Below are 27207 nucleotides of genomic sequence, written 5' to 3'. Positions count from 1 at the left end.
ATCCAGCTCTTTACACATTTACTGTATGTCAGCCCAACTGATGCTGAAGGCACTGAATGAACAACTGTGAAAATCTCAACAAACACATGCAACACACAAAACACATCCTTTTATACTATACGGGACGCGTACCTTTGTTTCTAAATACGATCCCGGGACAATCCCATTTTTCAAGGGATTGTTTGCAACCCAAGCTGCTGCTGGCTCCCTGCTCCGGGCGGCACATCTCAGCAATGGCTGATGGGGTACTTCCAGTCGTTTTGCTCGGCTTAGTCAATAGCCATGTGGCACGGCCAGGCACAGCCTGAAGGGGCAACACATCTCCCCATGGTCTCACCGTCTGTGGGAGCAGATATGTGGGTCAAGTGCAAAAATAGCTAGGTGGCAGCCAAAGTGTCAGTCTGAGTTAGCTCCAGGGATGTCGAATGTTACTTCTACTTCTCCTTCATTTAACCAATATAAACAGGAAAATGATTGTAAAAATAAATGCAAAAGAGAAAGTACAGATAAAACAGCAAAGCTGTTTGAAAGTGAATGGGGAAGAAGCAGAACTTATAAAAGCAAGTCTTCCCACATTACATATACGCGAATATATACGTATATACCCTAGGGGTGGGAATCTCTGGGTACCTCACAATACGATACAATTTGCGATACAAGGCTCACAATATCAATTATCTCATGATATGGCGATACAACAATAATCGATACATAGGTTGGGAAATTTAATTACGATATTCTTTATCTCAAATAATGAACACAAAAATGAGATCTTTTCATCCATCTGCTGTGGATTTCAATGGGTTTATCACGAGTAAAAATCCAATCCGTTTAACACCGAACGTTTCGGCAGCGACGCGTTTACGCATATCGTCTTTGAAGCTTCGTCACACTGTAATTACGTCACCCACGTGCCGCTGGTTGGTCTCATTTGAAAGTGCGGAAGTTTATGTCCACACCAGTTTTTATTTGAAGTCAATCGACCAAGAAAAACAGGAGAAAATGTCATTTGAGTGTTATAGTTTTATTGCACTCATAAATATGCATTAAAACGCTGCATGGACCATGTATCTGTCTCCATATTTCCATCATTTCTTGTCCTTTTTCAAAACCGAAAGCAACATAAAAGACTACATATCCCAATAGCCGTTATGATGTCAAGAAGGACGAACTGAATGTGATCATTTTAAATAAATTCCGATCGAGGCGCCAACTAATGAAAGGGAGGCATGTGACGCAAACAACGGCCGGTTGGTTTGAGTGAGCGATTTTGAAACGTGCGGATTTAATATAAAACTACATTTAGCGCAAGCTAATGCATTATTTCATTAACTCAAGGAAGAAGATGATGTTTTTTTGGTCTTTTTCATTGCATGAGTCGGCGTCTCGGAGAATAGAAGTGACGGCAGCGCGCAAACAGCGAAAGAGTATGCTGTGTGACGTTGTGTGTGACGCAGCTCCGTGACCTGTTCAAGCTTTATTGAGTGCGCAAAAAAAAAAAAAAAAAACTTAATTTTGAATTGAAGTACTTGTCAATATTTCTTTAAATATTTTTTTTCAATGTTATATATATTTTTCTTTACTATAATCTTTTCAATTTTTATGTAGATGTGTGTTCGAGAAGCTTGATTGCATGTAGGTATATACTTTTGATAAGGTGATGGGTACAACACCTAACTTCACAAAGAGATATCCTCCAAACCCTTTTTGTGTTAGATGATATATAATTTTTTTCTCACTATTTTGCACTGTATATAACCTGTTTTGACCATAGTATGTGTAAAGGCCAAAAACGCCTATGACCATACCTGCTGTTTGTGTTGAATTGTCAAACATAAAACTATTCAATCTTATTTTTTTCTATTGAATGTTTATCCTAACAAGTTGAATAAATATGATCAAGCTTCAAAACGGCTGGTCGAGCATGTTTGGTTGTCAGTGGGACGTCAAAATTACAAATTTTGAAAAAAGATTTGGGGATTTTTTTTTTTGTCTTTTTGGGTCCAAAATGTGGATGAAAATTGGTCAGTGAAGAAAACAACAGTTTGGACATGAAGTTCAAGGTGTCCTGAAAAAAGGGACCCAACTTGGCCATTGTAAACAATTTTTTCTTTGAAATATAAAGGCAACATCAAATGCATGCAAATTCGGCCAAAATAGGCTTAGGTGTTAAAGGGTTAAAGACTCCACGCCAAACGGATTACGCGTCTATGAGCCGTGAATGGCGGGTAATGAGTTAACTTTGGGGCAAGTCAGGTCATTTCCTGTTCCTGTTTAAGGCATTTAGGGGTCACTCCCGTTTGTTTTTTTGTTGCTGAACAGGAAATTACCTGGGAATAAGCCCAAAATGAATATGAAATGAACTGGGAATATTCCAAAATCAACAGGACATGACCTGTGAATTCCCCCAAACCGGAAAATACTGACTGTGAATGTTTTGGTTTCAGTGCCAATGACGGCACTACAGCTCCAATCCATTTTGCCTGGGATCCATGTTCCCGAAACGGACGAAGAAACAAATGTTCACTCGCACCCTCCCAGTCAAAATTAATTGGACGCCTAGCGCAGTCAGTGGCAACACGGACACAATTCTAGTAGAAAGTTTTGGGAGCAACCTTATGGTTCTTTTTTTTTTTATCTTTATTTTTTTTTTAACCATAACACCTTTTCAAAACGATATATCACCATTTCGATATATTGTCACACCTGTAATATACAGCGTTGGGGGTAATTACACAATAATGTAACTTGTTACACATTGCACACTGTAATTATATCAGACATTTCTTGTTCAAATTCTAATCTGTGTTGTGTCTCATTGTTTTGGGTGTTTGATGTTCCCTCAGGCCCATCATGCATCGCAATGTGCGTTACAACTGCCGGGTGATATTTCTCAACAGGTAACTTTTCAAATGTGTCATGTTCATTATAGCATTTGCTACTCTTGCAGATGGCGATATTCAACAAAGCCAGGTAACACTCACTAAGTGTTGGGAAGGCAGCAAAGATAACTGTAGACAGATTCAAGATTATTTTAACTGATTATTTGGCAGTGTTGGAATGCTTACTATATAGTTGTACCTCTACATACGAAGTTAATTCGGTCCAGGACCTTGTTTGTAAGTCGAAACCGTCGTATGGGAGCAGGATTTTCCCATAAGAATACATTATAATTCCATTTGTTTGTTCCCCAGCCCGAAAACCTACACTAAATCATTAATACGTACTGCTGGTACTATTGCAAACAGTGTTGTTAATCTTACTTGAAAAAAGTAATTAATTACAATTACAAATTATTTCTCCCAAAAAGTCATTTAGTAACTCGGTTACCTGAATGTAAGAGTAATTAGTTACCTGGCAAAGTAACTGGTGTTACCTTTCATGTTTGTTTGTTTTTTTGTTCCAAAAAAACCCCCCTAACTACTGCTTTAAGATGGCGGCTGTTTACTAATGCCAGTGAGTCTATCATTTCGCATCTAGTTCTCTATACATGTGATATCTGTCGTAGCATCATGTCAGCGTAGTTTGTAGGCTATCGGCTACAGTCAGGTCTTATTGGAGCCACCCAGAGCATCGCATTTGCAACGGTGTCACAATTCCCTTCCCTGCTCCCCACTCAGACTCTGCTCTGTCATTTCCATCTTCATTTCAACGATAAGCATCACCTCTTTCCTTTTTTCACCATATGCACCAACATTCTTGGAACCCATGTTGATTGCTCTCACAAGAAAATTGGCCGTGTGTCCGTCTTGTGGGAAAACAAACTGAGGCGTTGTCATAAATCATCGTATTTAGAGCATGTTGTCGAATGTAGAAACAAATGGCGAGTCAAATTTTACGTCGGATGTCGAAAAGATTGTGTGTCGAAGTGATCTTATTTCGAGGTAGCACTGTATAATAGAATACAGTTGGTCTTTATTGTCATTGTCTACAACGAAATGAACATAGTGGAGCAACGAAATTTGAACTCCAGTATAAATATCCAAGAATTATTCAAAAGGAAAAAAAATGTAGTCTGACACTATTATTACTGTTATTTAAATGTAAATGCATGTAATTCAACCAAGTGCCATAATATTCAATAAATATATTTTAATTATTGCTTATTTCTTACATTACATACATACATTTGGATGACTCCAATACCATCCATGCAAACAAAGACAAAATAATGAAATGGCAATAAAATATCCATAATAGTTACAGTACATGCGTGACTATTTGCTGTTTATGCATTATAAATTGATAGAGCATTGAATTAGGGGATAGAACATTGCAGATGCAAAATGAGGTTACAAATGCTTTGTCTGTTATATTTTTGCAATCTTGTTACACACACACACACACACACGATTTTTCTTTTAAAGAGAGATTCTATCTCAAATCTAAGTTGCATTGGGGGTTGCAACTTGAACCTCTTGTAGATGAAACCAATAAATGGACGAACTGATTTATTCTCTGTTCTATTAGGCAGATTCTACTGATTCGACCAAAGAAGTTGATGGCGAACCACGGCATGTACAGAGAGATGCGCTGGTTTGCACCTTGGACAAAGTTTCGGTTGGTATTTTTGGAGTTCACAACCCCGATCAAACACAAGTTGCACATGCTTACCTGGTGAACGTGAAGGAATCGGGGGCCATAATAGCTGCCTTCTGCTCAGAAACAAAAATCCTAGTCAATTAAAGATAAGAGCCAGGCATAGCTTGTTCAGAGAATATATAGGGGGGAAGAAATTGTCTGTTTCTGTGGGAAAATTCATGAAACTTGACAACTGCTGCCCACTAAATTGTTGGTTTATTTGACAGATTTAAGTATATCTTTAAAAACGCACCAAAAGCGCGATATTTATTGTCATTGAGTGAAACATTTTGTTTACTCATTACATATAGCATGAACCATTGGTGCAATTTATGGGGGGGCATGGGTGGGTTGGAATCCACTTAATAATAATCCAAACAAGCTACCACAACCCACGCAATAGCAGTCAAAAATACTGACATTGTTCTGACATTGCGCAAAAATTCTAGTTCAGTAACGAAGGTGAACTTCAAGGTGTTATACAGCAGGGTTTCCCCTAGGATTTTTTGAAACTGTGGTGGGAATCCTCCGGGTGGGGGTGGAACCCACCCAATCATGCAACATGAATTAGAATGCAGAGTATCAATTGAATCCTATGATGATCAATCACATGGCAATTTTGAAGCCCCCGTCGAAAAAATACAATTATTTCACACATGCTGTCAACATTACTCGAAAGTGCGGACTTCAAACTCTCTCTGTGCAGTCCCATTTCTTTGAGCTGCAACAGGAAGAACATATTTTGATATCACAGCATGTTTTTTAACCAGTCTTCGGACTGTAATAAACCTTGTCTCGTCTCTGTGTTCATTTGAAATTGTTGGAAAGCTTTATTTTAGACCAAAACCTTTTTTTTTTTTTCTACAGATGTTTTTCAGCGAAAACTAGATTAAGACAAACACATTTTGAAATGACTAAAATGTGATTATTATTATGATGTGATTATTACTATTATGATGATTACTTTCATCCAAAAGACCAAGACGAAAATTAAAAGGGCTGCCAAAAACTCACTTCGGTAAGACGTTTTAAAAAAACAAACTTCGTTAGGCATTTGCCTGGTCGAGTGAGTTGGTTACCATGCATCACGGTGACCAGTGAGAAAAGCTGCTTGTGATTGGGGTACATGGAATTCACGTTCTGCATCCAGCAAAGCCAGCATTTCAATTGCAGCAGTACCGACAACATTGCTCGTCCCTGCAATGGCCGCTAAGCCCCACCGTATGATGGAACCACCACCAAATTTTACTGGGGGTAGCAGTTGTATGACTTTGAATGATGTGTTCCTCATCCTCCGTGCGCAGCACCAGTTATGCCCAAATCACAAAATTTTAGTTTCAACAGTCCACAGTACCTTAATTCAAAATGAAGATGGCCTTTCTTCTGATGTCTGTTTGCAACAAACCGTCAACGAGGAAAATGAGCGCCCTGTGAGGGATTTTTTAAAAATTGTGCTTCAAAAGGATTATTATAAATTTTTAGACGCCTGTACCAGGTTGGTAATTTGTACTGGACAATGAATCCTGCCGGTGATCATTTTGGTCTGTCGAACGGCATACTCAACCTCGCAATCGGCAGTGATAATGAGGCCGCCAGAGAAAATGTTTTGGTGACCCCTGCTCTAAAGCATCAGTCTAACACATTTTGTAATTGAAGTACACATATAAAGTTGTCTTTTCTTCTATATGTTCTAGGACTGTAGAGGAGTACTTCCTGCCAAGAATGATCCAGCAGGTTACAGGGCAGGTAAAAATATATGACGCCAAGACAAAAAGTTTTGTATTTTCATTGTACTACCAATTTGTGTCTCTTTGCTTATCAGGATATAGTCCCATTTGGAGACTGTGTGCTCTCTACCAAGGATACCTGTATTGGTACAGAGATGTGTGAAGAGTTATGGTGTCCTTCTAGGTAAATTACTGTAACAGATGATTTGCCACAAATATTTCTGTTTTTCATGTGTCAAATAGAAACGGCAATATCTTTTGATGAATGACTCCTTTATATAGCCCTCATAGTCAGATGGGCCTTGATGGGGTGGAAATTTTTACAAATTCCTCTGCAAGCCATCATGAGCTCTGCAAGGCTGACCAAAGACTCAACTTGATCAAGTCAGCCACCACAAAGGTAGATTCACTGAGAAACATTTACAGTATATGAAACACCAACATTTGTTATAAGTCATTTACATCTAGATTAGATTAATTGGTACAGTGATTTAGAATCTTATTCTATCGGCGTGATTTCTCAAATCAGCTTTTCACATTCAAACGATCAGACTTTTAGACGAGAATGAGAAAAGCCCAACATCCTCAAAACTGTTGTTGATAGTGACAACTAGAGCTGGGAATCTTTGGGCACCTAACGATTCGATTACGATTACGATTCAGAGGCTCCGATTCGATTTATAAAACGATTATTGATGCACCCCCCTCCTTTTTTTTTTTATTTTTTTTATTTTTATTTTTTTTAAAGTTTTGTACATTAGTTCCAAAAGTGTTCAAAAATACTCTCAGGCTAAACCAAACTACTATTTCAGTATCAAGTTAACATATAGCAGTAAACAAATATACAAAAATAACATTAAATAAAAAAACTCCAGTCCCCATTCTGTATCAGCAGCTTTAAACTACATTTAATTAATTTAATGTTGTGAATCAACCGTTAAAGTTGTTAAAATTGCTCCCGTTATTCCATAATTTCCCTTTTGTCTACTTTTGTCATGTGAAAGTTTTAAAACTATTTTAAAGATAGATTCAAGTAATATTTTACCGATTTAGGAGTATTTTAGATAAAAAGTTAATTAGGTTTGCTTGGAAGGTTCGCTACAACAGCCTTGCAGGGAAGTTTACTGCTTTAAGATGGCGGCCGTTCACTAACGCCCGCATCTAGCTTTTTGCAGATGTGCTGCTACCGCTACCGAGTCCATATTGCATCTAGTCCTATATAAATGATATCTACCGTAACATTATGTAGCTGTACTTGTAGCAGCTTTTCGGCAGCAGTCAGGTATGTTGTCCTGTGTTTTTATCTCGTGGCATGAGTTGAGCTAGAGCCGTGAGTTGAGCGTTGGCATTACCCGAGGGGCCGGTTAATGAGAAGCATGATGTTTAGCTACTCCCGCTCCGTTCCGTCCCGAAGACCGCGCGGCGTGCTGAGTGTGTTGTACTTCCGCTTTACTTGGCATATTTCAATAATCGGAATTTGGATGTTTGTGAATCGTTCTCGAATCTTCCACGGCCGAATCGCGAATAATCTAAGAATCGGAAATTTTGCACACCTCTAGTGACAACACTAGCCACATTCTTTCCAGATGACCAGAGGTTGGTAGAGTAGCCCATAGACGTCATTATGGTAAATGACGGGTCAGCTCGGTCATGCACTGCACCTCGCCTTCCAGTAGGGGGCCACCCACATCAAGAGGAGCTATTCACAAACACGCACGCAGCGATCTAACGCCGGATTTCTGTTGAAAAAGTACGAAAGCTGTACCGCATACAAACAGGAAGGATTGTCTCAGGAGTGATTTGTTCGAGAATTCAATGTCATTATTATATTTTTCTTACCATGCATGCATTTTGAAACGTGAAAAAAATCAATGGGAGAAATTAGCTGCTACTGCATTGGCATCATAGTTCGCAATATTTACTTAAATAAATGCTAACTGTATGCTTTTTTTTTTTTTTTTTTTGCTTTTAACCAACGACCAATCGAGACTGTTTTACGTCCATATCTATAAAAAAAAATTCGGGGATTTAAGCATTTTTTTCACCGGAAAAGCTCTGTTTACATAAGCTACATTCACTAACAGACTATCATTATGCTTCAGCATATTTATGTAAAATAAGTGCTAACTGTATGTTGTTTTTTTTTTTTTTTTTTTTTTTTTTTTTAAATAACCAAGAATCAAGATTGTTTTGCGTCCATATCAATAAAGAAATCGGGGATTTAAGCATTTATTCACAAGAATTTTCACCGGAAAAGCTCTGTTTACATAAGGCGGCCGATAGCTACATTCACTAACAGACTAGCATTGTACTTCCACATATTTACATAAAATAAATGCTAACTGCACGTTTTGTTGTTGTTGTTTTTTTTTTTTTTTTTTTTTTTTTTTTTGCTTTTAACCAAGAATCAAGACAGTTTTACGTCCATATCTATAAAGAATTCAGGGATTTAAGCATTTATTCACAAGAATTTTCAACCAAAAAAGCCCTTTGTCTGTGATTCCACTCGGTCAGCTTTGACAGCCTCGCCCCCTATTTATTGGCCCGCGCCCCGTCAATACATTATGAAGTTAATGAGTAGCCAAAAATGTTATTCAGGAGAGGCAAAGTAGTTACCTAAAATATTTGCTCAAGTACAAGTTAAAATTTATTTGGTAAAAAGAATACTGAAATAATGAGTATTGTATAACTTCCAATGATATACAAAGGTTTGTGCGCCCCTAATGATTTTCAAGATTGTCCTTTGCAAATCACTAATTGTTACGAACAAAAATTTCTGTTAAATACGTATATCATATTGCCGACGAACACAGTTATATTTGAGAAGTGAAATGAAGTTTATAGGTAAGTTTATATTACGTAAACAAAAATAGGCCGGTGCATGAATGTTGGCACCCCTGCAGAAAAACATCAATATTTAGTAGCGCATCTTTTTGCAGGAATAACAGCCTCTAAATGCTTCCTATAGACTCCAATGAGGGTCTGGATTCAGGATGAAGCTGTTTTTGACCATTCTTCTTTACTAAACATCTCCAGCTTAGTCAGGTTTGAGGACTGCCGAGTATGAACAGCCCGCTTCAAAGCAGACCACAGATTTTCAATAATATTCAGGTCTGGGGACTGGGATGGCCATTCTAGAACGTTGCACTTGTTCTTCTGCATGAATGCCATTTATGGTTTTTGCCAGCCCTTTTAATTGTTGTCTTAATCTTTTGGACTAAAATACTTATTAGGCTTGGTAATTTTAAAATGTTTTCGTCTTTGTCTAGATTTTAATCGACGAAATCTCATACAAATTTCGTCTAGTTTTAGTCGACAGTTACTCAAAATGATTTCGTTTCGTTTTAGTCCAAACATAAATAAAGCTTTCCAACAATTTCGAATGAACATAGACAGACGAGCACATATTGTAGCATCTACAAGGACAACAACAACTTGGTGATGATAATAAACACTGAGCAGGAAAAGCAGTACATTATTTTCAATAAAACCTACCTAGAAGCCATGACCAGTATATAAGAAAAAAATTGTCTGAGCGTTTAACATCCTCTGGACTCACTGACCAGAAAAGCCAAGTGGCTCTGCTTTAGACTGGCTAGTGTTTTAAGAGGACGCTCACCGTTCTGAAGCTAATGCTTACGCGAATGCTAAGCTAACCCCGGTAGTACACCAGGCGCGCACCAATGACGGTCGTACCCATTTTCAACAGGATGCGTTTTACGAGCTACGCATCGGTGTAGTGGCTCGATCGATTCACGCGAGGATTGTAAGATCGAGCGAGAGAAGCGGGTATTTAAAGATCACAAAACAACCGTTGCCTTTCAGACCCCGCGCACTGGTCAGCTTCCATTCTGAAAGAAAAGAATGAAGTCATGTTCTAAAGAGAAAAACAATTGCAATGACAAAATAGATTTTAACGTATTTTCAAAATCAAATGCCTCAATGAATCATTTTTTTTTTCTTATGAAAGGTTTTAAAATTTTATATTATTTTGAAAATTGACCGGATCCAACGTATTCTTACACGAGTGACTTTCAGCCTGCCCGAGCATTGTCTTGTTGAAATATCCAGCCACTGCGCACCTTACACTTTGTCACTGACTCTGGAATTGTTCATTCATGGCCCACGTGCTGCCGTGGTATGCAAGCTCGCCATTGCAGAGACTGCACACGACAATGACACCCTCCTTTGTTTCGTTAAAATAAGTCCATGCTTTGGCCACTCGTCTGCTTTTTTGGGTTTGTGCCGCCTTCCCCGCTTGCATCCCGATCGTCCGCCATTCTCAACTTTTCACATATGTTTTTAACTCCCCTTTAACCGTCGACGAGCACAACTTCTCGTCGACGCATTTACGTCATCAACAACGTCGATTAGTTGGGACGGCTCTACTGTGTTCATCTGCTATATGATATATTTACTGTAGCTGAAAATTCCTGAAAAGTCCAAAAAAATGCACAAAAATAATCTAATTCCAGCTAGAAAAAGTCCCCTGGTTACGAGCGAGTTCCGTTTCTATGCTGGCGTCATAACCTGGATTTCTGTGTACCGTATTTTTCGGACTATAAGTCGCTGTATTTTTCCTAGTTTGGCTGCGATTTATACTCTGGAGCGACTTATGTGTGAAATTATTAACACATTATTTTTTCATTTCACATGTTATTTTGGTGTTTTGGAGTGACACCGATGGTATGGTAAACTTATTGTCATGTCCTTTATGCTATAGTTATCTGAATAACTCTTAATAGCTATGTTACGTTAACATACCGGCCATGTTCGCGTTTCATTTTTCATGCATCGTTATCACACTGTACTTATTCAGAATGCTGTTTTCTGTTGTATTTTAAATTTCCTTTCATGATGACATATCTGTTCTATGTGTTGCATTTTATCAAGTAAATTTCCTCCTAAAAATATGACTTATACTCCAGTGCGACTTATATTTTTTTCCTCTTCGTTGGGCATTTTATGGCTGGTGCGACTTAGAATCCGAAAAATACAGTAAGTCTTAATGAATCCTTTAAGTACTCCTAAAAAATACCTCCTAAACCTCAAAATAACGATGACAAAACATTTATTATACGACATAATAATAAAATGGGGGGGGGGGGGGGGGGGATACTGTACTCACCATTAATGCTAGTTGATGGTGTAAAAGGTACACTGATTATGCCGGCTTGTTCACAAGTGGATTCACAAGTTGTTGTTTTTTACTTGATGTTTACTATAGTTTTAACCACAGACACACCGTAAAACACTTTGGCCTGCTAGTGAACAAACAGGTAAGTCGATGTAATTTATAAAGCTTATTTAGAGCTTGATTTCAACAACTTAGAAGAGGTCGAGCTGCTCACTCTACTTCCTTAGTAGAGAACAGAAAGCGACCTGACTGGGTGTGCGCTCACTGCAATTAAACTTTTAAATTCAACCATTTTAATTGAACTTGTAAACAAATTATTATTATCAATATAGTCCCAATAATTGTGCAATGACCACAGTAAAGCAAAAACAATGCACGCAAAAAAAAAAAAAAGTTGCGTAGCATGTAAATTTTCAATTAGTGAGACAACAGCTCCCCTTATTGGCGAAACAAATATTTGCAGGGGAACTTGACAGCTGTTTGAGTGCTGTATTTTTCTCAATCTAACACACACTGTACACTGTTACGCTACTACAACAACAAAAAACAAACCGAAAAACGACTGGAGATAAAATGCCGGACGAGGGCATCATAAAGTCAAAATCACGTAAGTCGGGTACGTCGTAACCTGGGGACTACCTGTCAATAAAATTCACCCGTCCAAAGAGATTGATTTAAAACGATCATACCTCCAGTTGTATCGGTGCCAAATGAAATATGGGAGAGAAGTTGAAATCTGCGCTTTCAGGCCGGCATGAAGATAGGACTTCCGTCTAAAAGCATGTGTGTGGTCATGTGATTAATGTCACATCTGATTGGTATAATGGAGTAATGTAATTGTTGCGACGTCTTTGTTGAGGAAACTGGTAAAGGCATTGTGGACATCTCTGGCAAAAATAAAGTAAAATCTAATATGTATAAAGAAAAAAAAAATCCAAGTTCTCTTTTTACAGCTTCTTTAATTCTCTTAAATGAACCGTAGATGACGACAAACAATTAAGGAGCAGAAAGAAAGAAAGAAAGAAACACCTAAGCTGAATACATTTATCTCTTAATAGACAATTAAAAGCAGGCCGGCCTGGAATCCAGTTCTCGAGTGCCTTTCAGAAGATTCATTCTGCCGCAGAAATGCAGATCCCACACGTCCTATGAAACTACAGTTACGAGCACACTGTAGGTGTAACGGTACACACAAGTCACGGTTCGGTACGTACACGCGCAAGTGTCACGATTTGGTATGGGTTCGGTGCAACGGAAAACTAAAGGGCTTTTTTTTTATCACGGCATTTGAAAGTTTGTTCTAATGGCTAAAACAAAAAAGCTGCTATTGTTGGTGCCAAAATAAATAGAAGAAAACATCTAACTTGTAAATTTGAGTTTATATGGTTCTAACATTCTTTAATTCACAGTTTAAATGCAAAAATAGACAATGCCTGAGGTACCAGTTAAACTTCTGGTAGCACTCTCCAGCTGGCAACCTTTGTAACTCTTTATGTAAAAATAAGATAAATAACTGATCAAGAAGTGGCCCAAATCAACAGGTAGTGGCTCAAAATCAAAAGGAAGTGACATGGACATGGAATAGCCCCAAAATCTTCAAGAAGGAATAATGAAAATGGCAAAACACACATACATGCTGAATATTTTAGGAAAATAACAGGAAAAACAGAACCTGATTTTGAGACCGTGAACTGTACTAAACAATTAATGATCACCGTGTCCATCCGTCCTTCTTATCCACCAATCTCATATTTAGCTAATGAGTCTGATTAGCTCTCATAATTCTCACTTTACACTGATCTGTGCGAATTGGCATTTTCAGAGTGGAGGCATCTACCTATATGCAAATCAGAGGGGGTGTGACGGAGACAGACTGTATTATGATGGCTGTGCCATGGTGGCTATCAATGGGGACCTTGTGGCGCATGGAGCACAGTTTTCCTTGAATGATGTGGTAAGTCTACTCTAGAAATTTAAAGTCACTGCTTCAAATCATTGGGGTGGGGAGAAAACGCAGCATAACTCTCTCCCAGCAGTCTGACGCAGTCCCAAAGACAACCTATCATGGCTACGTTTACATGGACGCTGATCGGAATAAAATTGCTTCATGTAGCGCTCCACTCCCAATTTCCAAATTTTTCAGGAGTAGTAACCAGACAATTCCATGAGTGCCTGTCATCTGCATCACAAGCCAATTGCAAGTCTTTCTAGCTGTCGGCGAGTCTAGTTGAAAGGTTAGGGGTTAGGTTTAGGGTTAGGATTTTTTTTAACTTGAGCCCCACACCCCCAAAAATAAAAAAGTACCAAATGGCAACAGACGCCCAACTCTCCTTACAATTGTTCGTCGAAACAAAAAACTTGAATGCAATTATTACATGGAGAGAATGTCTGTTCTGGCCAAATTAATTTTCATTGTTTTTCAGGAGGTGATAACGGCCACTTTGGACTTGGAGGATGTGCGTTGTTATAGAGGAGAGACGTGTCAGCTGCAGATGGTGAGGAGCAGACTACTACTCACGTCAGAGCTAGGGCGGAGGCTTGGTCTCAACATTGGTAGTGAGGAAATAACGGCATAACCTGCATGTACACTTTTTGCTGGGGACGGGAGCCACGGGACATTAATAAGACCAAACAGATCAGGTAAACGGGGGTCAGGGCTACATTTCTCACGAATATGAAGCTAATTCATTGATAGGCTAAATGATCAATGCAAAATAAATCTGTATGGGTTTATACTAACTTTTTTGTGTATCGCTTCAGATGATACACCGTTCAATTCAAACCTTTGTTTTCAAAAACTTCTTAGCCAGGTAATAACAAAAATAAGGTAACAGGTAACACATTACTGCTTTTGTCCACAATCATGGCCAAACTCAAAAAAAAAAAAAAAAAAAAAAAAAAAGCTCCTTTGGGCAGCTTTAAGACCACATAAATAAAATAAAAATGAAAATTGGGGCCAAGAGGATAAACCTCGGTTCACTACATTTCTCACAGTTTAAATAACAGGCATGAAAATCTCTCACCTTTCGGCGAAATTCGCCGTTTTGAAGTCAAAAAGGGTGACCTACGTGAATTGCGTAGATCCGAGGAGAAATTCTTTTTGGGTGGGGGGTCGGGAGATTTTATTTAATTATTATTATTATCATCATGTGATTAACTTAGTACGTAAACTGAGCGCTTCAGAAATCGGTCCTTTAAAAAAGTGACACTTGGACAGTCAGCAAATCCTTCTAGATGCTTCGCTGACGACAACGAATCATCGGCCCAATTTACGTTCCATTATTCTAATCGCGCGCACTCTTCACGTGTACATGGAGTGCTTGGAGAGCCTTTGGTTGCATTGCAAAGCTGCGAAAACAAAAAGCAGGCCTTATCCACACCGGGGCAGACCAGAGCGCAGCATACACACTTGCCTGTATTTGCCAGCAGATTGAATTTGGTGAGTAATGGTTTCAGTCGTTTTCATATTTTGCAACATAATAAAGTTACTGCCATTCGTTGCAGCTTGCGTTGAACACTGCCAGAACTAGCCAAATCTCCCATGAAAAAAAAAAAAAAGCTCCTGTTAAGTTAGCATCAAGCTTGTGTATTTAGCGGTAATATAAACGAAGAAACACACTGTTGAGTCAAATTAAGTGGCATCCTCTCAAGATGGAGGGGGCGCCTCGCATCGTTCCCGTCGTCCGCCTTAGACGCGTTATTTTTGGCTGGAACTTGAGCTGACGGCCGGCGTCGGCACTGGCCCGACGAGTGGTGGGAATGATTCTACGATTCTGAAGTTTTGATGCAGAGGTTGAAGAAAGAAAAGAGGCAGACTGACTGAGTCTCAGCCAGAAAGTGTTGATGGCAGTGTTGATTTCTATTCACCGTTGCCCCCTCCCATTTAAAGTATGACATAGTCACAGCCAATTATTATGTAAAGCTGGTTAAAATTGAAGTTGTTGTTTTAAGGTGTATTAAATACTTGTCCATGTGCCACTTTTGATCTATGAGCACCCGCCCCTCCACCGTTCTCTGCACGGCCCCGCTGAAACACAGTGTGGGTCGACAGAGCTCAATATTTTGTTGGGTTGTACAGTGTACCGGAACATATTTCCTCTACACTCTTCTCACCTTTTTAACCCCTGACCCAGTTTCATGCCTGAAATAATGTTAACAGCAGAAAACACCTACAGGAGGACACTTCTCTTTAAGCAGCTTCCTACTCAAGTTTTGCAGGCTAGCAAGTTCACGCAGTTTTATGTTATGCTAACTCTGATGCCGTTCGGGCTTTCAGTAGAACAATTAGTGGTGTGTTCCCCACCTCCGCAACATTGACATCTTTTTACATGACTTACAGTGGCTGCTGCTGGCCGGGAAAAAAAACTTCTAATGTCCCTCCTCTTCAAAGGGGGCGGAGGAGGTGGCATGTTGTCGACATGTTGTCTGTGTCGGGACTTTCTTGCCCGTGTTTGTGTATGTGTGGGTCAAGTCATCAGCCAATCAAATCTAAGGAGGGAAAAAATGGACCGGCACATTCACCAAGTGAAAAGGGGTATGTGTAAGTTTGAACATAATGAAAATAATTCACTTAATAATGGTAGGGTAAATTCATTTCTTACAACATATGGGGAGACAATCTAAATTACCTATATAACTGAAGTCATTACATAATGCAAATAAGGTTGCTTAAAAGTTGGTGGGGACAATTTTAACATTCTTTAAAGTTGGTAGGACCGACGCCCTTGCATCAGAGCACCATGGCCATCGGTGTAATATAGTTTTTGGTGAATAAATGAGACTAAATACATTAGTATCAATGCGTCTACCTGAATTTAGCAACGCCCCCCCTTTATAAGTTGTCCAACTTATTTTTGAACACAATTCATAAAAACTTACATTTATGTTCAATATATCTTAATTTTATTTACCGTAATTTCCCGAATATAAAGAGCACTTTTTTTCCCCCAAAATCAACTTGTAAAATCATGGTGCGCATTATAAACGGGTCCATGGCTGGAGACAGAAATAAATAAATAAATAAATATATATATATATATATATATATATATATATATATATATTTAAACCGATTTTTTTTTTTTTTTTTTGACACGGCTACGTTGTGTTGATGAAACATGCGGTGATCTGTTGCCGACCATTACGGTACGTGACGTCACCATTTTGTTTCGGTAATACTTCACTCTGATCGGCCGAATGATTTCGTCTGTGTTAAATTCTGCTTTTTTCACTCTTCATAAAGCACAGAATTTAGTTTCTTGAACTCATTTGAGTCAACGTTTATTGCAGCTCCGCAACTCGGACCATAACAAACATAACAACAGACTTCCTGTGTGTGTCCGTCAACTATATCTGTCCCTCGGGAAACTCAAACCCAAATAACAATAGTTCCTATTGTTACTGTTGTGTTGACAGCGATGAGCACTCTCGGATTTCCGACTTACGTTCTCACTTTCATTTTACCGTATCAATCCATGGAAGAAACACTTATTCATCATGATGAAACGAGCAAGTTATACGGCAGCCTTTAAAAGAAAAGTCACATCTGTTTTGTTTTCTTCTAGATTCTGGTACGTTGGAGAAGTTGTCAAATCATGTTATTACCGTAAATATTGTCAGTTAATATGCTATGCTTGTGCTATGTTTCACCATTCAGTAAAATGACATTTCTGTATCTGTACACGAGCTCTGTTTTCTTGTATTCTTCCATTCTACTAAAATTAGGGTGCACGTTATAAACGGGTACAATAATTTTCCCTAGATTTTACAAGTAAATTTGGGGTGCGCATTATACACGGGTGCGCCTTATATTCGGGAAATTACGGTATGTGCTTTATAAAGTAATTGAAAGTGTCCAGAGAAGATCCAATCCAATCACATGATCGGAAATTGGGCCCGATGGTATAATTTCAGGTGGATCGCAATCCGGTAAAAAAGATGGGCATTCTGCCCTAGCTGTTTGAAAAAAAAGTCCATTGTTGATTGTTTTCAAGCCACTCTAGTGAGGTTATTTTTAAAATTAAACACACAACCAATAAAATTACTAGAGATGCAGCGAAGTGGCAGAAAACTGAAAATGAGAAAACTGAGGCTGAAAACCACAACCAATTATTTTCCAAGATATTTAAGAAAATATTTTTTTATGTATAAAAAAACAAAAACAATTATTCATGAATGAATATGTCAATGTGTAAATGATACAGTGCCTTGCAAAAGTATTCGGCCCCCTTGAACCTTGCAACCTTTCGCCACATTTCAGGCTTCAAACATAAAGATATAAAATTTTAATTTTTTGTCAAGAATCAACAACAAGTGGGACACAATCGTGAAGTGGAACAAAATTTATTGGATAATTTAAACTTTTTTAACAAATAAAAAACTGAAAAGTGGGGAGTTCAATATTATTCGACCCCTTGCGTTAATACTTTGTAGCGCCACCTTTTGCTCCAATTACAGCTGCAAGTCGCTTGGGGTATGTTTCTATCAGTTTTGCACATCGAGAGACTGACATTCTTGCCCATTCTTCCTTGCAAAACAGCTCGAGCTCAGTGAGGTTGGATGGAGAGTGTTTGTGAACAGCAGTCTTCAGCTCTTTCCACAGATTCTCGATTGGATTCAGGTCTGGACTTTGACTTGGCCATTCTAACACCTGGAAACGTTTATTTTTGAACCATTCCATTGTAGATTTGGCTTTATGTTTTGGATCATTGTCCTGTTGGAAGATAAATCTCCGTCCCAGTCTCAGGTCTTGTGCAGATACCAACAGGTTTTCTTCCAGAATGTTCCTGTATTTGGCTGCATCCATCTTCCCGTCAATTTTAACCATCTTCCCTGTCCCTGCTGAAGAAAAGCAGGCCCAAACCATGATGCTGCCACCACCATGTTTGACAGTGGGGATGGTGTGTTCAGGGTGATGAGCTGTGTTGCTTTTACGCCAAACATATCGTTTTGCATTGTGGCCAAAAAGTTCCATTTTGGTTTCATCTGACCAGAGCACCTTCTTCCACATGTTTGGTGTGTCTCCCAGGTGGCTTGTGGCAAACTTTAAATAAGACTTTTTATGGATATCTTTGAGAAATGGCTTTCTTCTTGCCACTCTTCCATAAAGGCCAGATTTGTGCAGTGTACGACTGATTGTTGTCCTATGGACAGACTCTCCCACCTCAGCTGTAGATCTCTGCAGTTCATCCAGAGTGATCATGGGCCTCTTGGCTGCATCTCTGATCAGTTTTCTCCTTGTTTGAGAAGAAAGTTTGGAAGGACGGCCGGGTCTTGGTAGATTTGCAGTGGACTCATGCTCCTTCCATTTCAATATGATAGCTTGCACAGTCCTCCTTGAGATGTTTAAAGCTTGGGAAATCTTTTTGTATCCAAATCCGGCTTTAAACTTCTCCACAACAGTATCTCGGACCTGCCTGGTGTGTTCCTTGGTTTTCATAATGCTCTCTGCACTTTAAACAGAACCCTGAGACTATCACAGAGCAGGTGCATTTATACGGAGACTTGATTACACACAGGTGGATTCTATTTATCATCATCAGTCATTTAGGACAACATTGGATCATTCAGAGATCCTCACTGAACTTCTGGAGTGAGTTTGCTGCACTGAAAGTAAAGGGGCCGAATAATATTGCACGCCCCACTTTTCAGTATTTTATTTGTTAAAAAAGTTTAAATTATCCAATAAATGTTGTTCCACTTCACGATTGTGTCCCACTTGTTGTTGATTCTTGACAAAAAAATTAAATTTCATGTCTTTATGTTTGAAGCCTGAAATGTGGCGAAAGGTTGCAAGATTCAAGGGGGCCGAATACTTTTGCAAGGCACTGTATCTCCAAGCGTTTTGGGTAAAAGTTGTTCACAAACGACATTAAAAGCTAAGTATTCTCATCAAAACTAGCAGGCTTTTTCACAGCTGCTCTAATCCCCCCCTTTCCCCTTAAAAGGAGGAAAATTGTGGCTTTCTTGCGCAACAATAAGTGCATTCTTGCCTAGGGCTAGACTACTTGGCTCTAAGGGTTTGACAATGTATTAAGATGGTGATATATCGCGACACTATGTATTCCAAAGGTTATCGATATGCTCCCACCAAGAATCGATATATCATTTTAAAACGGTGTTACTATTGAAGAAAAAAATGAACCAACAAGTTATTACCTCAATCTTGCACGAGGATATTGTCTATGTTAGCTCATTGATGGTCAAAATGGATCGGAAATTGGATGTCTGGCGGCATCAATGGTACTCAAATATGACCATGTTTTGGGGGCATTTACTGGTCAATTCATTTTCATTTTAAGGCATTTACAGGTCATTTCCTGTTCAGTAACTCAAACTCAACTGGAAGCGACCCGTAAATGCACCAAAATCAAAAGGAAGCGATTGATAATCAACAGGAAATGACACGAAATGCCCCAAAATTAAGTCATTGGCTGCCATTGACAGACTTCCAATACGTTTGAAGTGGGTGGGATGGCAGCGTATTCGTAGCCACACTCCCAATTCAAATATGAGTGATAAACTCATTTCAAATTGCAGTTGTTTATTAGTTGTATTGGGGAGTATCATAGAATGACTGACCCATGTATTGATAATTGTTGTATCGCCGTATCGTATTGTGTCGTATCGTGAGCTCAGAGGTTCCCACTCCTACTTGGCTTGATGCAATGCATTTGCCATTTTATTGCACCATTACCACAATGAGGTCCTTACATATTGGGCTGGGCAAAAAAGCATTTACTTCCACCCGACATGTATTCTTGCAGGGACCAAGCAAGACATTAGAAAGAAAAAAATAGCTGGAGAAAGAAAAAAATCTGCAAAATATCGAGGATGCGAAAGCCAACCGCATTATAACAAAGGATGACTGTAATTATTTTAAATTGTTTCTCTGGCCCAGGGGAGTGAATCCAAACCCTGCCATAGGATCAAAGTAGACTTTTCTCTGTCCAGTCATGATGATATCTGCCTGCCCACCTACCAACCGATGACATGGCACTTGCATAGCCCAGAGGAAGAAATCAGGTACACAGAATTTTTTATCTACATACAGTCTGCAGCTGCTCAGAGAAATCCTTCTCCACTGATGGTGCTGTTTTTCAGCCTCGGGCCTGCCTGCTGGCTGTGGGATTACCTAAGGAGGAGTGGACAGGTGAGATTCAAACTAGATGATATAATGGTACCATAGAACATATAACTAAATCTTATTTTGATTTTGCATGTCTACAAGCAATTTGTTTGCTGTCTGGTACTCACTTCTCATGTTATCATTTTACTCTGTTTCGTAGGCTGGCTTTCTGTTGCCTTTGAGTGGAGGTGTTGATAGCTCAGCTGTTGCATGCATTGTCTACTCTATGTGCGTACTGGTCTGCCAGGCTATAGAAAATGGCAGTAAGTATATTTTCTTTCAATTCATACTCATATTTTTTTTGTGTGGTCCCTGTTACGTGAGACATGCAAAAGTTATTCATTAACAATGTATGGATATTTATACACTACCGTTCAAAAGTTTGGGGTCAAAGCGACCCCAAACATTTGAACCGTAGTGTATCATAGGGAATTTTAGGTAGTGTATATAAATAAATAAATAATATTTTCGGCGGAAAACACTCAGGTGACTTGAAGTTCTGCTCTGAGACCCCCAATTTGGCCAAATTTCAAAATGGTCCTTTTTGCATGTGTGATAAATCATTGGAAAACTTAAAATCACATTTGTCTGGGGGAGGAATAATTTTGAACAGGGGGTCATTTAAAAAAAAAAAAAAAAAGTGAGTGAATACATTTTTAAAGTCGTTTTTTTTTGTTTTTTTAACTAAACATTAGGCATCAAATAATGAATCTAAGATAAAAATGACAGACATTACAAATAATATAATTACTTACAAGTGGTTGCGCGACATGTGTAAAACGGGTAAAACGGACAAATTAGAAATAGAGGGCACCATGACTCTGCTATTGCAGCATATAGACATATTGTTCTATCAAACACAACAGTTCTTTTGGCTTAAAAAATACAGCAGTTTGTTTTAAAGAGGGGTGCAAGAGCAGAAACTGCTTTTTCAGCTTAGTGTTTTCTGCCATACATATACATACATATAGCAAAAAATTGTAAATAAAAGCATGGATAAATGCAGTTTTGCTGTGATTTTTCCGTCCTCTTAGATAAACAAGTACTGCAAGATGTTCGCAGGTTAGTTGGTGATGACAACTACTTTCCTCAGCAGCCAAGGGAGCTCTGTGGTTTGATTTTTACTACATGCTACATGAGCAGTGAAAACTCTTCAGTGGATACTTTCAACCGTGCCAAGGAGTTGGCAGGACAAATTGGGAGGTATTCAATACCGAGTCTTTTGTATACTGAATGTAACAATGTCATGAATGTGCGATTCATTTTTCATGAGCAACAGTTAGTTCACAAGCCAATGCCTCCAACTCCAACCTAGACACACGACCCATCTGCCACGATAGCCAATTTCCATAGCAGCCCGGGGTGAAATGTTCACCGCAGAGACGAGTAGATTTCGACGGTCCTCCACATTTATACCGTGTCCGCCAGACAAAACGCTTCCAGGCATCCCTGGTTGTGGTATCTTTTGGAAATTCGTGAAGTGTTCCCAAACCAGGCTTTGCGGATTTAGTACAGTGTTACAATACGGCACGATAGTTAGTATGCCATTATACTTGATCTCTTGTGAAAAAAGCCGAAAGGGATGGATGGACTTGCGTGATGTCACATTCTTGGCCCAAAGCTGTTGTGGCACAGTGGCTTAACGTGGCTTAAATCCGCAGTATGTTTTTAAAAAAAAACAAAAAAAACTGTACTAATCGATGCCACTTATCCTCACCAGGGCCCTGGTGTGTTGGAGCTTATCCCAGCTAAATTTGGAAAGTACACCCTGAATTAGTTGCCAGTCAATCGAAGGACACAAGGAGACAAACTGCCATTTACAGTGTATCACAAAAGTGAGTACACCCCTCGCATTTCTGCAGACATTTAAGTGTATCTTTCCATGGGACAACACTGACAATAATATCTGCAGAAATGCGAGGGCTGTACTCACTTTTGTGATACACTGTACCTCGCAATAACATTTGCAAATGACTGGTTAAAAAGGTTCAGAATTCACACTGCGCCAACCGAACTATCCCGCCTACCCCATCCCTTGGGGAAAAAAGGGGTTGAAACTAACCGAAAAATGGAGCCTCTGGTGCAGGCATTTATTTTGTTAATACTGTAACAACGACAAGGGAGTGGCCAGCTTGGTCAGGTTTTTTTATCCTTTGTTTTAGAACTTGAGCAAAACAACACAGCTACTGTACGCCGACAACAACAGAACATAGAAAGTGAAAGTATCCTGAACGACTCTCACACGGTGCCTTCAGGAACAGCACGCAAAACGCAACCGCCACATTAGAATCCGATTCTGTGTATGAAATGCAACTTCTTAGCGCAGCACAATACACTTTTGTCCACGGTTGATTTTGTCCTCTTGCCATTGTTGATTTTGAATAGCATGTGCGTCATACTTCCCTTCCAAGGATGCACTTCGTGTAGCATCACAGCTCCAGGCTGTGACGCTGCACATAAAGTAGCAAAAGCGCACCCTGCTCCAGTTGCATTCACAAGCGAAGCACTTAAAGCGGATCGAAAGCTATGATTTTTGAGCGGACCATGGTTTGTTTGTTTAGCCCAAAATAGAATTCGGATGTGTGTTCACATTTACAAAACGAAGCGGACTATCTGAGAAAAATGAATGGACCAAACAGTTTTCGAGTGAAAGTCTCTCCAGCGTGTCCTGGGTCGTCCCCGGCCCCTCCCGGGTCAGTGGATGGGTGGAAAGAAACCGGAGTAACCACAAAAAAATCACACAGGCAAAGGAGGAACATGATTGCCTGGTTTGAACGCTTGATCGCAGAACTGTTAGGCAGACATGCTAATAACTCACACACCGTGTCGTGTCATAACATGTTGATGCAATTTAGGTTTATTACAACATGCAATTTTACTACGACATTTAGTAAAATAAATGTATGGATTTTTTTCTGTTTCAGCACACATATGAATGTAAATATAGGCGTGGTGGTAAAAGGCATTCTGGGTATTTTCTCAATGGTTACTGGGAGGTGGCCTCAATTCAGTGCCAATGGAGGAAGCCACAGGGAAAACTTAGCGCTACAGAATGTACAGGTTTGTCGTTTGGTCACACTGCATAAAGTTTGTGTTTGTTCTAAATCACCTCATATTCTTGAGGACCTTTGTTCAAAAGGTTTCATTTAAACATGTATATATATGTTTTTTTAGGCTAGGGTGAGGATGGTCCTGGCTTACTTGTTCGCACAACTTAGTCTGTGGAGTCGAGGAAAACCAGGAGGCTTGCTGGTGCTGGGTTCTGCCAATGTAGATGAGAGGTAATGACTGGAACATGCTGCAAAATATTAGTAACTATATTTGTTTTCATTATTGAACCATGCCTGAAGAGAGGGGTGGGGTTAGGTCAGAGGTTGCGCTAGACTTTTTCGTTGTCTGTCATTTTGACTGACAGGGTCATAAAAATCCGGTCATAATCTATTTTTACCCGTCACTTAAATTTTTTAAATGATGATAATGACACTGTGGTGACCCTTTGTTTGGCATAATTCACCTTCCGTAATTGTGTGTCCATTTGGCCGAGCGCGTTACCGGCTACGACAGTCACGTGACAGAGACACTTAAGGCTCAAACACACCAGCAACGTGAACGTCGCGTCAACGATCTCGCCGCGATTACGCTTCGAAACGCGGCCGTTAAAGTCAATCAGCCAATGCACACCAGTCGCAGTGCGTCCGCGTGTTAGACGCGTCCCAGAAGCGCTAAACGCAACGCACGCGAAAAGAACAGCAGAGTTTGTTTTTTGACGCGAGACGCGGCCCCCCTGCGTCAATACTACTAGGTAGGATCGGGCAAGCCGGAAATCACTCGTGTAAAAATACGGTGGATCCAGTCGACTGTCAAAATAATATGCAATCGTAACTTACTACATAAATAAAATAAACTGAAATGAGCTAAAACACCTGCAATTAATACGAATAATACACAAATCCTGCTTCACAATTAAATTAATTCCTGCGTGGTGCTTTAACTTGAGAAAAAAACATCAATAAAGCTTAGAAAAATGTTCATAAGGAAAAAAATGTTAAAATCTTTGTCACTGGGATTGCTTTTTGCTTTAGCACATGACTTCTTTTTTCCTCTTTCTTTCAAAAAGAAAGCTGGCCAATACGCGGGGTCTGAAAGGCAAAGTGTTGTTGTTTTATTACCTTTTAATACCCACTATTCTCGCGTGATCTTGCAATCCTCGCGTGAACCGATCGAGCCGCTCCACAGACGCGCTGCTCGTGAAACGCGTCCTATGGAAATTGACGCCGAGCGTCACTGGTGCGTTATCGCGGCGGGATCGTTGACGCGACGTTGACGTTTCTAGTGTGTTTGAGCCTTTAAGTGCCGCGCGCGGTCCCCTCACTATCCACTCGCTGTCGCTATATGATTGGCCGAAGACTCAAAATGCTCTCCCGTGAAATGCCTGTTCAAAAATGTTCCCGTTGTTACTTCTTGCGTTCGCTTATAAGTGCCCATTTAAAAAGGAAAAGCGATGGATGATACTACACACAGAGCGTATTATTAACAAATGTTAAAGTTGTATAATCATATAGCGAGAATAAGGAACGTCACTGACAAGCGCAGGCCCCCGCGAATGGATAGTGAGGGGAATAGGATAGTGCGCCTACAGCTAACAAGACTTTTAACATTGCATACCGCTTCAACATATTCAATAGTATTTAGTTTTCATTCATTTTAAATTATTATTCTGTCCGAAGAAGCTTAACAGAGAATCCTCACCGTGCCATCACACATCAAGCAAATGAATATGTAACTTTTTCTCCGCAGTGACAAAAACAGCTGACTGTGGCCCCGGTAGGTAGGTAGCCTACCATATGTAGCATATGGAACAATGAAATTAACAGTTCACCTGCTGTGGCCTGAACGTAGTCTCACACTTTCCTCCTGGAGCGCATGGACTTGAATTGCGTGCCCGCTTGTGCAGTCCCTGTTTTTTCACCTCTTTTATCAACACCATCGTCGTTTTGGGGCTATTTGAAGAAACTTTGGACACTCAGTTGCCTTGACATTTTTCAGAGTGAAGGCTCAAACACACTAGAAACGTGAACGTCGCGTCAACGATCCCGCCGCGATAACGCACCAGTGACGCTCGGCGTCAATTTCCATAGGACGCGTTTCACGAGCAGCGCGTCTGTGGAGCGGCTTGATCGGTTCACGCGGGGATTGCAAGATCGCGCGAGAATAGCGGGTATTAAAAGGTAATAAAACAACAACACTTTGCCTTTCAGACCCAGCGTATTGGCCAGCTTTCTTTTTGAAAGAAAGACGAAAAAAGAAGTCATGTGCTAAAGCAAAAAGCAATTCCAATGACAAAGATTTTAACATTTTTTTCTTATGAACATTTTTCTAAGCTTTATTGATATTTTTTCTCAGGTTAAAGCACCACGCAGGAATTAATTTAATTGTGTAGCAGGATTTGTGTGTTATTCGTATTAATTGCAGGTGTTTTAGCTCATTTCAGTTTATTTTATCTATATAGTAAGTTACGATTGCATATTATTTTGAAAATCGACCGGATCCACTGTATTTTTACACGAGTGACTTCCGGCCTGCCCGATCCTACCTAGTAGTATTGACGCAGGGGGGGGGCGCGTCTCGCGTCAAAAAACAAACTCTGCTGTTCTTTTCGCATGCGTCGCGTTTAGCGCTTCTGGGACGCGTCTAACACGCGGACGCACTGCGACTGGTGTGCATTGGCTGATTGACTTTAACGGCCGCGTTTCGAAGCGTAATCGCGGCGAGATCGTTGACGCAACGTTCACGTTGCTGGTGTGTTTGAGCCTCAAGGCCAACGACGTCATGCATCAAGAGAGTCAATCGCTGATTAATATGCTCACTCGCCACCCTGTGGTCTGGGGTGTGAATTGCAACCGGTCAAAATGACGGATGGACATCAGTTTTTTCCGTCACCGTTTTAAAAAAAAACGGTCAACGACTAAAAATATTCGGTTAACGCGACCCCTGGGTTAGGTATTCACTTTTTAACCTCAAGCACGTAAAGAAATACATACATCTTGATAATAGAAAATGCAAAAGAACAGGAGACATACAAGACTGTAATCAATGTCTGTCAACTTGTTGCTGAAGACATCCACATTCTATAGGGGTGTGCTATCTTAGGCACCCCACAATTCGATTCGATTACGATTCAGGGTGCTGCGATACGATTATTGAACGATGATCACGATATTGATGATGATCACGATTATCGAGATAATCGATGCATCATACATTGCTAATTAATAAAGTAGCCAAAAAATGTTGGTCCACTATTTTTTTAAATATCCTATTCAACAGGAATGATGGAAACGTGCCCAGACAACAAGCTGCCCTTAAACTGCTTTTTTCTTTCTTGTAAAAAAAAAAAAAAAAAAAAAAAAGAAAGTGCAAAAACGTTAACCAATTTAAAGGCAGTACTTATTTCTCAACATGCCTATACAACACACAGCTGACCTTGAGATGCTCTTTTTCAAGAAGGTGTAAAAACATTAGCTGTTTCAAAGGCAGTACTTATTTCTCTCAACATTACAATAAAATTTACACTGGTGGAATGGTTTCCACATTTTCTGGAAACAAAGTGTCTTTAGAAATAAGACTTCTTTTAA

The 27207-nt window shown here is 39.7% G+C and overlaps 1 protein-coding gene and 1 long non-coding RNA gene across 4 annotated transcripts in view; one reads left to right on the top strand and one right to left on the bottom strand.

The window, feature by feature from the left end:
• Positions 1-12233, bottom strand: part of LOC130919969 (uncharacterized) — a 34804-nt gene extending 22571 nt beyond the window's left edge. For both annotated transcript variants that reach the window (XR_009064056.1, XR_009064058.1), the window contains exons 1-2: positions 12135-12233; positions 133-340 (exon numbers count right to left, since the gene is read on the bottom strand). This is a non-coding gene — a long non-coding RNA (uncharacterized LOC130919969). The remainder of the gene's footprint in view (positions 1-132; positions 341-12134) is intronic.
• The window catches only part of LOC130919954 (glutamine-dependent NAD(+) synthetase-like), a 67679-nt gene that overhangs the window by 20489 nt on the left and 19983 nt on the right, over positions 1-27207 (top strand). Inside the window, exons 4-17 of one of the 2 annotated variants that reach the window (XM_057842641.1) lie at positions 2847-2865; positions 2951-2973; positions 4471-4560; positions 6276-6327; positions 6404-6492; positions 6591-6708; positions 13268-13399; positions 13869-13940; positions 20345-20469; positions 20548-20596; positions 20733-20835; positions 21607-21775; positions 23497-23632; positions 23747-23853. In XM_057842641.1, the coding sequence (XP_057698624.1) occupies positions 2847-2865; positions 2951-2973; positions 4471-4560; positions 6276-6327; positions 6404-6492; positions 6591-6708; positions 13268-13399; positions 13869-13940; positions 20345-20469; positions 20548-20596; positions 20733-20835; positions 21607-21775; positions 23497-23632; positions 23747-23853 (1284 nt within the window). Of the gene's footprint in view, positions 1-2846; positions 2901-2950; positions 2974-4470; positions 4561-6275; positions 6328-6403; positions 6493-6590; positions 6709-13267; positions 13400-13868; positions 13941-20344; positions 20470-20547; positions 20597-20732; positions 20836-21606; positions 21776-23496; positions 23633-23746; positions 23854-27207 lie in introns of both variants that reach the window. The other variant, XM_057842634.1, reaches the window with a different exon arrangement.

Source organism: Corythoichthys intestinalis, chromosome 1 (genome assembly GCF_030265065.1).
Source record: "Corythoichthys intestinalis isolate RoL2023-P3 chromosome 1, ASM3026506v1, whole genome shotgun sequence".
NCBI lineage: Eukaryota > Metazoa > Chordata > Actinopteri > Syngnathiformes > Syngnathidae > Corythoichthys > Corythoichthys intestinalis.
Note: the sequence above shows the minus strand (reverse complement) of the source record. Positions and strands in the feature narration are given on the sequence as shown.